General features: G+C 46.6%; 1 protein-coding gene across 2 annotated transcripts in view; it reads left to right on the plus strand.

The window, feature by feature from the left end:
- Nucleotides 1-13,934, plus strand: part of PARD6G (par-6 family cell polarity regulator gamma) — a 156,223-nt gene that overhangs the window by 13,159 nt on the left and 129,130 nt on the right. Inside the window, exon 1 of one of the 2 annotated variants that reach the window (XM_088475878.1) lies at nucleotides 7,417-7,854. The exons of the other annotated variant lie outside the window; for it this stretch is intronic. Within the exon in view, the coding sequence (XP_088332004.1) occupies nucleotides 7,783-7,854 (72 nt within the window). The 5' untranslated portion in view covers nucleotides 7,417-7,782. Of the gene's footprint in view, nucleotides 1-7,416; nucleotides 7,855-13,934 lie in introns of those variants that run through there. 2 annotated transcript variants of the gene reach the window in all.

Consider the following 13,934-nt stretch of genomic DNA (forward strand, 5'->3'; position numbering starts at 1 on the left):
CCCGCCGGTACCAGAACGCCGGTACCGATCCGGGTATGCTGGTAGGTAGCTGGGGTCACAGCTACCGGTGACCCTGGCTACCTGGACTGTGGCCAGATGCACGCGGGACAAGGTAAGCGGTGGGGTCCCGCGGTGGGCACCCACCGGTAACACAGTCCTTTTTGGTCCCCAGGCAGGGGGCTCCCTGGGGACCGGCTGCGCGTGGGGCCAGGTACTGATCCTGCGCCTTCCACTAGACCACCAGGGTCAGTGGACTGCAGCATGTGCGGTACAGCGCGGCGTCCCAGGGGTTAATAGCAGGCCAGGGGAGAATGCCTTCCCTGTCTCACAGCCGGCGTCTCCCCCGCTGCACAGTGCCATTCCACAGCGGTCTGAGCGGGCTGTGTCAGCGCTCCTCCCCCGGGCCCGCCTCCTCTCTGCTCCTCGGTGGCCATTTTCTCACTACATGTGCTGGGAATGACAAACGCTGCTGGAAGCTGTTACAGGTGCCATTGCGGTCCGAGGCCCCTGCATACCTCTCCTTCAATTAAGGTCAGTGTATGCAGCACTGTTTCCTACCAGGCTCTGGTCTGTGTAGTTGATCACAGTGCTTGTAATGCAGGATATTATCTGTGCATTGCATGTGACTTACATGCTAGCGCTGTTTGCCTGTATTCTTCTGCTACAGCCCTTGTGGTGCGGTGTTGCAGGGTGTTTATTACCTCACAGTAAACGTAGTTTTTCTGTGTGGGAGGTCACATACGCTCCGTTCACACTCCTCATGTCTGAAAGTGAACGAGGATATCCTCTTCCAGCTATAATGTACTGATATCATGTACAGTTAGCGGAGGGATATGTAGACGCTGAGGGTTTATGGAGGACATGTTGTATTATATATCACGCCCCATTTCTGTCACTGTGCCTGCACAAAAAGGGGACCGCCCTCAGCTGGCTAAGATGCTTACAGCCCTTGTGGGCAACGCCCCCTGTGTTTCCCCATAGGGGTTATCGCATGCAGGGGTCCCTGGGCAGTTGATGGTACCCCAGTGTATCCTGTTTTTCGCCCCCCAGGTCTCGCAGGAGCCTGTGTGGGTGAATTTATTGTCCAAATGGTATAGCGCCTGATGGACGTTTTACAGGGGAAGTCACCATTTCGGCCTTCTAAACGGCCTTTCGGGTCTCAGACGGGTAAGGACATGACGTCTGATGACTGTGACATTATTGACTTTTTCAGACACGAGCCCCTTAGTGCAAAGGAGGCGTAGTCTGGGTCTAAAGTCTATATACCTGGCCTTATACGGGCAGTCCGTGCGGCTTTGGTTATTACATATCCCCCGTGGCTAAATCCAAATATGCCTTCTTTAAGGATAAGGATGTTGCCACTGTAATTCCTCTATCTGGTCAGGTGGATCATTTAGAGGAGGCGTGGAAAATCCGGGTAAGCGGTTCCAGCCTCAAAAACGGTTGACCTTTTGCATACCCCTTTGCAGATAATTATTTTTCCGAATGGGAGTTACCTTTACGGGTAGATTCTCATGTTACACGCCTAGTGAGGGGTGCTACGTTGCTTATGCCCTCCAGGACCTCCTTGAAGGAGGTTACACATTGCAAGGTGCAAATATATCTAAAATCCAATTATTCCCTTGCTGGAGGGGCTTCCAGCCCGGCTATGGCCGTGTGCTGGGGGGCCAGAGCCATGGAGCGCTGGGTAGGTAACTGGATCTCTGCACACTGACTCTCCAGCAGAGCAGGTGGATAGTGGCAAATTCTCAGAGACTTAGCCACGTTCATAATGAGACAGTCTTACATATAGCCTACTCCTTTCCAGAATCTCCTCGGCAGCAGTAGCGGCTCACCGCTCCCTGTGGTTGCGCTCTTGGAAAGCGGACACAGATTCCATTTGGAATGCTTTGCCTTTTACGGGACAGGTCCTGTTTGGCCCTCATCTGGACACAATTGTGGCCCCGCAGGCAGCAGCTACGTCTGCGTGTCTGCCATCGGCTACAGTCTCATCGGGGTCCGGGGCTTCGTTTTTTCGGCCCTGTGAGGCCAGGGTAAGTCTAAAATATAGCTTTCCAAGACAGTCAGTAGCCAGGAAATCAGCTCAACCATAAGAACAGGCTTGGAGTGCAAGACGTCCTACTCCCAAGTTGGTCTATAAGCCTTCAGTCTCATGGGACGGGCCTCCTCTCGGGGGACCCCAGAGTTGGAGGCCAGCTTCTCCAGTTCGCCCAGTGCTGGTGTCTGACCACCACGGACACTGGGGTAAGGGAAGTATTTTCTTGAAGGTATGTCCTCTCCTCCTGGTAAAAGCCTCCCAGATGGTTTTTAGTTACAGGTCTTCTGTCAATTCAAGACAAGGCCCTGTAATTTTTGAGGGTGTTACACTCTATGCTCCAGGCAGGAGTTATAGTACCTATTCCGTTGCCCCAAAGGGGAACGAGGTATTACTCCATCCTCTTTCTGGTACAGAAACTCAATGGGTCTTACCTGGACATCCTCAACCTCGAATCCTTCAACAAATTCTTAAGGGTTCCTCGGTTCAGGAGGGGGACCCTGCATTCCATCATTCAATGGATCCTGGGAATTTTGTGGTGTCGTTGGATATATTCAGGGTGACTACCTGAATGTCCCTATTTTCTTAGCACACTAGTGTTTTTCCTCAGGTCTGCAGTGGTCGATAAGCATTTCCAGTTTTACCAGGGTCATGGCAGTTATGGCAGCCTGCCTGCGGATGCAGGGGGTCCGCTTGTTACCCAATCCGGGAGACCTCCTGTTGTAACCAGGGTCTACAGAGATACTTCAGTGCCATCTGCAGCGGACAATATCTGTGTTGCTACATTAGGGCTGACTGATACACTAAAAATGGTCCTCTCTGATTCTTCATAGAGGATGCTCCATATCCCAACATCTGAGGATCTTTGTGATTGAGGAAAGGATCTCTGCATTACAGGCAAAGGTACGCAGTTGCCTGCAGAGTCGCCGAGTGTCTATTCACTCGGCAATGTGGTTCCTGGGTTCCAGGGTGTCGCTGTTCGACATGGTGGAGAGTACCCAGTTTAACTCTGAACCTCTAGAAAAATTGATCCTCTCCGGTTGGGATGGGTTGCCCCATAGGATAAAGTCAATAGTGCTTTTCCCGGAGGTTTGTCTCTCTCTGGTCTGGTGGCTGCGGAAAGCTCACCTAAACAAGGGGCACCCCCTTTGGGATTGCAGACAGGGTCCTTCTGACGACGGACGCCAGTATCCGTGGCTGGGAAGCAGTGACGGGTCTACACTTGTTCCAGTGCAGGTGGACACCAGTAGTTTTTGCGCTTCCCATAAACATCTGAGAACTCTGAGCAGTATTCAAGGTTCTCCAGCATGCAGGACAGGTCCTCCACGGAAATACCGTGCAGGTACAGTCTGACAACGCCATCATGATGGCTTATGTAAACCACCTAGGAGGTTCCCGAAGTCGGGCGACACTAACAGTGGTGTCCCGAATTCTGGCTTGGGTGGAAGGCTATATCTCTGCTGTCATCGGCAGTGTTCATTCAGGAATCCTCAGATGGAAAGCAGGCTTTCCCAGCCGTCAGGACGTGCATTCAGGGAATGTCCTCTTCATCAGGAGGTGTTCAATCTTCTGGTGAACAAATGGAGCCTTTCAGAGATGAGACTCTTATGGTAGACATATGTAGGTCCAGTGGACCTTCCAAGTTGTGTACCTCGTCCCTTCGTTATCCCTTCTTCCTCCAGTAATAGCAAGAAGGAGGCACGCTCCTGCTGATAGCTCGTGCGTGGGTCAGACGGCACTATTACTCAGATCTTTGGAGCCTTTCAGTTAACACTCTGAAGCTGTTGCCTCTATGACCGGACCTGTTGTCTCAGGATCCTGGCTGATACCCAGACTTGGGTTGTCTGTCCTTGACGGTGTGGCGGTGGAGACTGCCCTCTTAAGGTCTAGGAGTTTTTCCAGCTCTATAGTCAACAGGGCTTCTGTCCATGCTAAGAGCTCGGAAGCTTTTATCTGCAAGAATTTACCATCAGGTATGGCATACGTTCTTTCAGTTGTGTCGCCCTAGAGGCTATGCTCATCGGGTATTCCGGATATCCAGAGTGTTGGCTTTCCTACAGGTGGGCTTAGATAACGGTCTTCACCTTGCTTACCTGAAGGTGCAGGTTTCTGCCCTGTTGGTTTCATCGTAGGATTGCTACTCTTCCTGATGTCCGCACCTTTGTGCAGGGTGTACATTATATTCAGCATCCCTTTGTTCCACCTGTGGCTCCTTGGGATTTGGCTGTGGTCCTTAGGGCTTTCTGAGGACCGCCATTTGATCCACTGGACTCAGTGGATTTCAAATGGCTTACGGCTAGGACTGTATTCCTTCTGGCCATTGATTCGGCCGGTAGGATCTCAGAATGGGGGGCTTTGTCATGTAGACCTCCCTTTTTCTAATCTTTGCTAGGAACAGGGCAGTGCCTCGCACTTGCCCTGGTTTTTTACCTACGGTGGTGTCTAGTTTCCACATCAATGAGGAAATTATAGTACCTGCCTTTACTTCTCCAGTCCTTTCTTGGTGAGGCCTCTTTGGATGTGGTACGGGCTCTAAGAATTTAAGTTGACCGTACCAGTCCATTTAGGAAATCAGACTCTCGGTTTTGTCCTTTCTGGTTTCCATAAAATGGGTTGGCCTGCCACTACGCTAACTTTGGCAGGATTTATTCACAGGTCTTCCTGTTCCATCCTCTATTAAAGCTCTTCCACTAGGTCTGTGGGTCCTTCGTGGGCAGCTCGACGTGGCGCCTCAGCGGTTCAGCGGTGATTGGCAGCCACGTGGTCATCTGTCCATATTTTTGTAAGGTATTATGCTTTTGATACCTTCGCCTCTCAGGATGCTTCCTTCGGGCGGCAGATTCTCCTTACAGCACAGGAGCGTCCCCACCCTTAAAGGATACTGCTTTGGGACATCCTCAAGGTATCCTGTGGATACCCTATGGACCCTGAAGTAGAAAATATGAGATATGGTAAGAACTTACCCTTGTTATCTCTTTTTCTACGAAGTCCATAGGGTTCCACAGGACTCCCGCCCTGTCGCACCTGTACTGCAGATGGGCTTTGATCTGGTCACCGGTTTCTCCGTCTCCTTCTGGTGAGAATGTGATTCTTGTGTGTTCCAGACTGTCTTCTCTCTCTTTTTTGCTCCTGCTCTGGCCTATGGCTTGTTACGAAACTGAGTGGCCTGAGGCTTGGGGGCGGGGTATAGGAGAGGGACCCCAGTGCATCCTGGGAGGCTGAAAATTTAACTCTGTGGTGCCTGGATGTCTGCCGCCATCGCCTATACCAAGGTATCCTGTGGAACCCTATGGACTTCGTAGAAATAGAGATAACAAGGGTAAGTTCTTACCATATCTCATATTTTTTTTCCATGTGTGATGTGTTTGTCTGCCATGTGAGATGTGACACTATGATAGTATTTTGAAATGTGTGTGTAAAGTAAAGAGGATGTGACTGAAGGTTCTTGGGGAGTCAGCCAGATAGAGGTGGATTCGGCCAGGGAGGAGATAGGGGCAGCCAATAGGTGTCGGGGATAAAAGAAAAGATGGCTACAAGTGAGAATGATTATAAACAGAAAATTGACAGACCCAAGCAGCGCCCCCTGCCCTGCAGTGCCCTGTGCCATGGCATATGTTGCACCACCCTAGTTACGGCCCTGACAACAGTTACGGTAACCACTATTCCTGCAAGTTATATCACCAGCATTTTGTTGAAGACTTTCCAGGGGAATCTGACACTGTGCATGCGCACAGTGTGAGTTTATGGAACCGACCGAAGGCTGCGGGACATTCGAAGATGAAACTAACAGGTCCAAAGAGGCCCGGTGACAGGGGGTATAAAGGGTACTCATGTCCCGGGCCCGAAGGTTTAGTGGGGACCCGAAGTTCCAAACTGGGCTATAGTGCCACCAGGGGTGTATCTTGGGGTCCAAGCGCCGCTGGCAAAGTAAGGGACAGGCGCCCCCCCCTGCTGGCAGTTCGTAAACAGACACCGTGGTGGCTGAATGGGCGTGATCGCCCCTTCTCCCCTCCCTTGTTGTACGGAGCTGATGCTTCTGACTGAAAGATCAGCAGCAGCACAGACTTTTTACAGACTGAACTGGCCATTAGTGGTATTGCCGGGCGGCGCCAGCGCGACCCCACACCGTTCGATGCTCCTGGCTAGTGCCACCAGCCTATAAGTGTGTCCTATGTTCAGAGCTGCAGCGGAGAGTGCCAGCGGCTGGTGTATGCAGGGATTGAGAAGGGAGGTGATACACACAGTGGCGGTTCTAGGGTCGGGCTAACAGGGCAGTCGCCCGGAGCGCCGGCCCCTAGAGGGCGCCACTGAGTCCCCAAGAGAGAGGGAAAAAAAATCTGTGAAAAAAAAATAATTATACATTATACAGGCCATTACTGTGCGTGGCATAATGTATTATACAGGCCATTACTGTGTGTGGCATAATGTGTTATACAGGGTATTACTGTGCGTGGCATAATGTGTTATACAGGCCATTACTGTGTATGGCATAATGTGTTATACAGGCCATTACTGTGTATGGCAAAATGTGTTATACAGGCCATTACTGTGTGTGGCATAATGTGTTATACAGGGCATTACTGCGTGTGGCATAATGTGTTATAAAGGGCATTACTGCGTGTGGCATAATGTGTTATACAGGGCATTACTCCATGTGGCAGACATACTGTGTAAGGTGCATTACTGCACATGGCAATTATTCACCACGTGGGGAGAGCTTGGGGGAGCCCAGCACCTTCGTAAGTGCTGGGCACATCCCACAGTGTGATGAATTGGGGGTGTTCCACAAGGACACGCCCCCTTTCTGGAAGCGTTCGCACTTTCTGCATGCGTAGGGGTGCGCCATCTAAAAAAATAATATATAATTTTATTTTTTTTGGGGGGGGGGGGCGCAACTGGGTACTTTCGCCCCGAGCTCCACAATGTCTAGAACCGGCCCTGGATACACACACAACCTCTGTGAAGGGGGAGCCATCAGAGACATCATTGTACCGGTCCCCAAAACTTCTGTTGCCGGCACTGGGCCCAAACTCCGAAAAGCTTCATTTTTGGAGTTTGGTATATAGGGTTCAGATCGTAGTCTGGGGACTGCGATCTGCAGTGCTAATTAGCTCTCTGACGGTGATTTCTGTGACATTTCCTGCATTAAGCAATTAGTATATAGTAACAATTCCTAAAATCATGCAGAAACTGCAGTTTCCACATCATTTTATGGCAAAAGCTGATAAACAGGCCCCAAATTTGTATTTAAAAATAGCTAATTAGATTTTTACTGAGAATGCAATTGTATTTACTGCATGTGTATCCCTTGCTGACACTTACTAGTGTGACCAGTTATCAGTTATGAGGTTACATTTGATGATCAGTTGAATTACTGTGAACTCAGAACACCAAGATGGCGCTGTAGCTCCTGTAGCGGAGACAGGAGAGGGATTGCAATGTTCGCCCTCTTGTAATTACAGCTCTGTGATCATTCCAAACAGGAGCAGCAGCGGCGCTGTTAGCAGAGCAGGCGCCTGGCTGTGACTAGAGGGACTGCGGGGATCCGGGAGCGGAACGCTGGGAATAATAGCACAATACACCAGCCAGGGAGAGACGGAGACTCGGTATCTGCGAGTCCGGCAGTGACTCCTGCCCCCCCAGCCTGTTACACGGCACGCCGGAGAGGACCGGGATCTGCGCTCCCACACTGCAGGCTGGGGATACCTCGGCTGTGAGGCGCTGGGGAGGGGGGGAGAGCATTGAAGATGAATCGAAGTTTTAGTAAGTCCCAGACTTTGCGATATGTGGCCAGCAGCAGCGTGGAGGTAAAGAGCAAGGTGAGGATGTGCCGGGTGTCTCTGTCTCCCTGCGCCCATGCTGCACACCCCTGCAGCTGCTGCATTGTCCTGCACAGAGGCTGTGGGATGGGGATGTCTGGGAAGCCGTCCTGTGGGTTACATACACAGCAGCAGCAGACCCATCTCCATTGTTTCCTGTGTTGCGGCGCTCACTTGGGGAATGTGAAGAATCCATAAGTGCTGGGGGAGCCCTGTGTCTTGTACTAATCTGCCTCATTTATCCAGCAGCACTAGTGTGCATGGTATATAGCGGCTGTGTGATGTCACTCAGCTCGGTGGGCATGGTATATAGCGGCTGTGTGATGTCACTTAGCTCGGTGGGCATGGTATATAGCGGCTGTGTAATGTCACTTAGCTCGGTGGGCATGGTATATAGCGGCTGTGTGATGTCACTTAGCTCGGTGGGCATGGTATATAGCTTCTGTGTGATGTCACAGCTCGGTGGGCATGGTATATAGCGGCTGTTTAATGTCACTTAGCTCGGTGGCAGTGCATTTCATCCATACTGTTTACATGTCTTTTCTGGCTAATACTGTATTTGGCACTGAGTGTATATTCATGTAGTTTGGAGTTTTTTCCTTTTTTTTTTTTCTTTTACATAATATAAACCCATGGCATGTATATGTTGCTTGCCATAGCATTGATCATATACATATGGTACTAGAAATGTTTTTTTTTTTATTATCACTATTGACTGTTGTGTTTTAGTGTTGTGGGTATTCCTATCCAGAACAAAGACATACCGATGGTAATCTCTAATAAAAGTTCACTTATAATATAGGTGAACCCTTATGTCAATGGCACAGGGTGCAGTTTTGCCATTTGACTTTATAAGCACACTGGCACTCGTGCCATTTACATAATAGAGTAGATTTAGTATATACCAGTGGTTCCCAAATTTTCCTGAATGACGACACCCTATAGTATCATCATTTTTTTCACGGCACCCCAAGGCCAGAAGTTTTTTTTTTTTTTGAGAAATTCGGAAAAAACTTTGAAATGAAGTAGATTGTGCATAACTGTAAAGGTGCCCATACACTTGCCGATAATACTGAGCGATTGCACGCTTACGGCAGCGTAATCATGCAAATGCTCAGTTATCGGCGGCACATCTAAAACGACCTTTGAGGCGTGTGCCCACTGGTCGTTTTCGACATCTATCATCGCCTGAACATGACGGTCAACCTGACAACTGTCGTCAGGTTGCCCATGTTCGGGGATGGTTGATGTCCATACACTGAACGTTCAGTGTATGCACTTTACCCCTAGGGAGACGACTGCACGATTACGATGTCGTAATTGTGCCGTCGTCCCCGCATCTACAAGTGGATGGGCACCTTAAGTTATGTGATGGTGGACATGGTATCACTTCTGTTTGTCCACATATTTTTTGATTGAAAGGCACTATCACTGGTTTTGCCTATCACATAGACCATAACTAATGTGATTTGGTTTGGGAACCAGTGGTATATACTATTTTAAGAGCAGAAATAACATCACAGAAAGGGCGCTCTTCTCTGAGAATGCTTGAAATCAATATCATGCACATGTCATGGGCAAGGGATACATGCTTCAGGCTGGCAGCCGAAATGACTTGTAGACAGCAGAAGTGAGCAGTACTCGAAAGAAAAAAAAAAAAAGCGCCTCCTGAAAATGCTACTCTTCACTGATTTCTTTCAACTTTACAAGGAATAATGTATACAATAAATGTGGTTGGTTAGTGCTTTAAAGGCTCCCCTAAAGCATAGATTATCTGCCTCTGTGGTATAAACCTATTTAATGTGTGCTTTTCGACCACTATGAAGTGGGATTTGCTAAAAAATAGCAGCTTCCTTCCACACCTGTGTGAGTCAGTGCAGGTTCTGTGTGTACTCATCAGTTAAGCTTTCATCTCCTGTCCTGTTTCAACTTGCAATTGGAGCTCCAAGCAGTTTTCTAGGCTCTTGCTTTCTTTATTGGTGAGGCAGAGTGATGTTTCCCATCATTAAATCAATGTGCGTGATAGGACAGGCATGACATCATGTATAACAAATCATACTTACCCATGATGTGTTTTCCTGCCATTGATGGACAGAGCCATCCCAGTTTAAAGCTGCAATAATCGTTTTCATTATCAAATGAGTATGTAGAGGAGTTGTGTAATCCACTTGGTGAGTGCAGGAAGCTGATAACGCCAAAAGTGTTTACGTACCTGCCAATCTAATTGCTTTTGACAGTGCTATAAGGCTTTGGTTCTTCTTTTAAAATTAAATAAATCAAGGCTGAATATAATAATTAGAATACAAATTATATTTGAACTTCAATTAACACTGTGTTTGTGTGGTAGATAATTTAGACTGTAAGCTGTGGTGCAGGGACTATTTGAATGATTAAATATTATCATTGTAAAGCGCTGTGCTATAAGGTGGTGGTCTATAAATTAACGATGGTATAACTGCCTTGGGGAATTAGTGGGAAAATCTAAAAGATGTATCAGGTAGGCAGGTACATGTTTTTATTTTATCTTAGTGGTTATGGCTTCATAGGATTATATACTATTCTCCCTCCCCATATAAGGATTAATTTGGACTTTTTGGCAGGTGGAACAAGCGTTGAATGTCACCCTTCGCTATTCTAGAGGGTGTTATTAACTTCATGGTATAAGCAAGTTTCATATTGTTCTACTTAGAGATTGAGCAGCAGGGTTAAATTTACTTTGTGCAACTTCAATGTTACTGTAGCATGCTAGTCTGTCTTTAAAAGATCATTTATTATTCCCAGGCTGGGACTAGTAGTTCCTTGAGCGTTTGGAGCCACAAGTTGCCTGTCTCTGCCGTGGTGTTAGCGGAATCCCTGAATATTGTTTAGAACTTTTTGCCTTTTAGTACATTTTACACTTAGAAAAATTGATGTTGTATGTAAAGCTAGCTATACACACTGTCAGATTTTTGTGATCGGGGCAAGAAATGGGGCGATTTTTCAGCAAATTGCTAGCCCCAATATCTGTGCTACACATTTGTGCAATTTTTTATTAGCAGCTACCGATTTTCCACCACACTCATTTTGCATATGTACACCCACAAGGAGGATGACATAGTGACAGGATAACATAGGGAATATGGGCAGATTATCGAAAATGCACACACAGTGCTCAATATCGGGAAATTGAGGCCGAGATTTTCGTTCTTGGCCGAATAATCGAAAGAATGCGTTTGTGGACGTTTTTTAACTGTTTCATCGGTGAAATGCTGAAACGATCGTTTATACACACTATACAATAAATCAGGCCGATTACTGGCAAATCGGCCCAATAATTGTATAGTGTGTAGCTATCTTAAGTAATGAATTTAGCACTCTAGAGAGAGCTGCATTTCAAAGCTTTGCATTACTGGACTAAGGGATTGATTCAGCGGTGGACACAAATGACATCGCCATTGCGTCTTTGTATGCCCATTTCTGGCTTCTGTGACCCGCTGACTGTCCAAAGACGCAGCATCAAGTCCACAACGTGAACATCAGATGGCCATCGGACATGTTACTCAGGGTATCCGGCAAATCACGCTGCCGGGGCCAGTGATACTCCGTCTATGGACGCAGCCACTGGCTTCAGCATGTCCAGAAAACTGGGCTGACAAGTCCCCATTTTCTGGAATGCTCCCCATCGCTGCCCCCAAAAGCCAGCAGCATGATAATCATGTTGTGTATTCGGGACACTGTGAACGACGTCGCAGGATTAGTTCTGCACGTGCGCAATGCAGCTCCTGCGCAGATCAGAAAACATCGGAAATCTGTGGTGCCATCGAAACAGTTTCCATCTCTAAATCAAGAACTATATTATTAATACTTCACAAACCACTAAATCATTGGAATATTATATGGTCTATCTCCACATTGACACAAACCAAATGTCAGTCTGACCCATTTTACCCAGGAAACATTTGTGTGCACCCAAACTTAGCACCGACTTTCTGATTGTATTACTTTTATTTTTACATCAATTAATTTGTGGAGCGCTGATTCATTTAGTCAACAACTTAGTATATTCAGAAGCAGATACATTTATTTCGTGAAATGAATTGGGTCAGGTTGACATCTACACAAATACTCTGCAAAGTTATGAAAACTGATGCAAAGAAGTGTGTAGCAACCAATCAGATGAGCGCTTTCATTTTCTAGATGGCGCTACAAAAATAAAGTCAGAAACAATTCATCCTTTTGTTAATTCATGTTTTAGGGCATTAGTTAGATGCTGATAAGCACATTACAAATGGATAGGTGTGAATGAGATCTAATGTACTAAACCTCCAATGCTCCCAAGGAAGGCTCTTTTGTCATATGGGTCTCCCTGATGTCATTACTGAAAATAAAATCACCCAACAGTTATGACCTATAGAATAAACATAAGTTATTTTGGATATCTATATAAAAACAATATAATCTAACCAAACATTTTTGGTTATTGTGGGATATAAAAATTACCAAGAGCTATCATAATAAAATTAAGCGTTTTTAATTTTTTTACATTAATCAAGATACAAATAATACAGCAAATAAAATTAATTCTGTATATATGATGGTCTTTTTTTCCTAGTTCTTTTGTATGCTGCAATTGCTGTGGTTTGTGTGGAAATGTTAGTTGTTTTTTTTTAGGAACTATTTTTCTAAATAAGTATATTATTGTGAACTTGGTTGCTGACAAACCCTTCTCTCCAGCCCTAGGGCAGGTGATAAATTTCATATGTAATAATGGGCTGAGCTAAGCATCTGCATGATGGTGAAAGATTAATGTGTGAATGTACTTTTGTGTTTCAATGATTGTTTGTACTGACTGGCCTTCATATATCGGCATGCGGGTGCGTGAATTTGCTAAGCCTGTGCCAGTAATTGGATTAATTGCAATGTTTATTGAATTTCAATTTCTGTGTAAACATTTGGTCCATATTACAGCAATATGTGCATAACTGTCAATGTTTGTCATATATTATTTGTTAATGACAGCTTGGTTAACCTGTCACGTGCAATTATTGAAGTGTAGAAAATGGAGTTATGCCAGGGAATACACATGGTTTCTGAAGTAGTTTGACGTTTTGTGGAAACAGGTGGGCTAAATGTTTTAAATTTTATTTTTATTTTTTTAAAACATTAACTGTACATGTTCTAGCCATAGTAGTTCTTACCCATTTATTCCTTCTTTACTATTTAGTCATAATCAATATGAAGTAAGGGTGCAAACTTACAGTGGCTCCCTGTCTGTATCATACATTAATGTTTAGCTACTCTCACCATGTGGGGCGTGCAGTAAGAATGGATCTGATTATACAGTTCATGACTCTCTATGGGAAATGCACTGTCTGTACAGAGTGTTTGTTTGTTTCAAGTGGTGGCTGGATTACGCATACTTACTATTTTCTTCTATATCTCCACTGTCAAAAGAGATATATGGCCTCCCCTCTCCTCATCTGCATGTCCTGTAGTGGACACCCCTCCCTTTCTATGCAACCCCATCTGTATATCCTGGACGGAGCTCCCACCATCTGCATGTCCTGTAGTGGACACCCCTCCCCTTCTATGCACCCCTCCCTTTCTATGCAACCCCATCTGTATATCCTGGACGGAGCTCCCACCATCTGCATGTCCTGTAGTGGACACCCCTCCCCTTCTATTTACCCCCATCTGTATATCCTGGACGGAGCTCCCACCATCTGCAGGTCCTGTAGTGGACACCCCTCCCCTTCAATGCACCCCCATCTGTATATCCTGAATGGGGCTCCCACCATCTGCATGTTTTGCATTGTCCATTGGGCCCCACCCAATCTCTGTTTTGTACAGTGCACTTAATACGAGCCCACCCTCCCACACGCACGCATACACATACACACGTTGGCTTACTTCATGCATGCATCCATGAAACATGTCAGAGTGCAGACTTGCATCCCTGTGTTCGTATCTGTTCAAGCTGCAGTCATCACACGGTAAACACAGATGAATGCGATAATAAGACTTGGGGGTTATGTAATGGGCTGCGAGATGCTGTCACAGGCGCGATTCTGGCGAGTCTGTCAGTATTTTTATACTGGCAA

The sequence above is a fragment of the Taudactylus pleione genome, unplaced genomic scaffold (assembly GCF_031769625.1).
Source record: "Taudactylus pleione unplaced genomic scaffold, aTauple2 ptg000179l, whole genome shotgun sequence".
Classification (NCBI taxonomy): domain Eukaryota; kingdom Metazoa; phylum Chordata; class Amphibia; order Anura; family Myobatrachidae; genus Taudactylus; species Taudactylus pleione.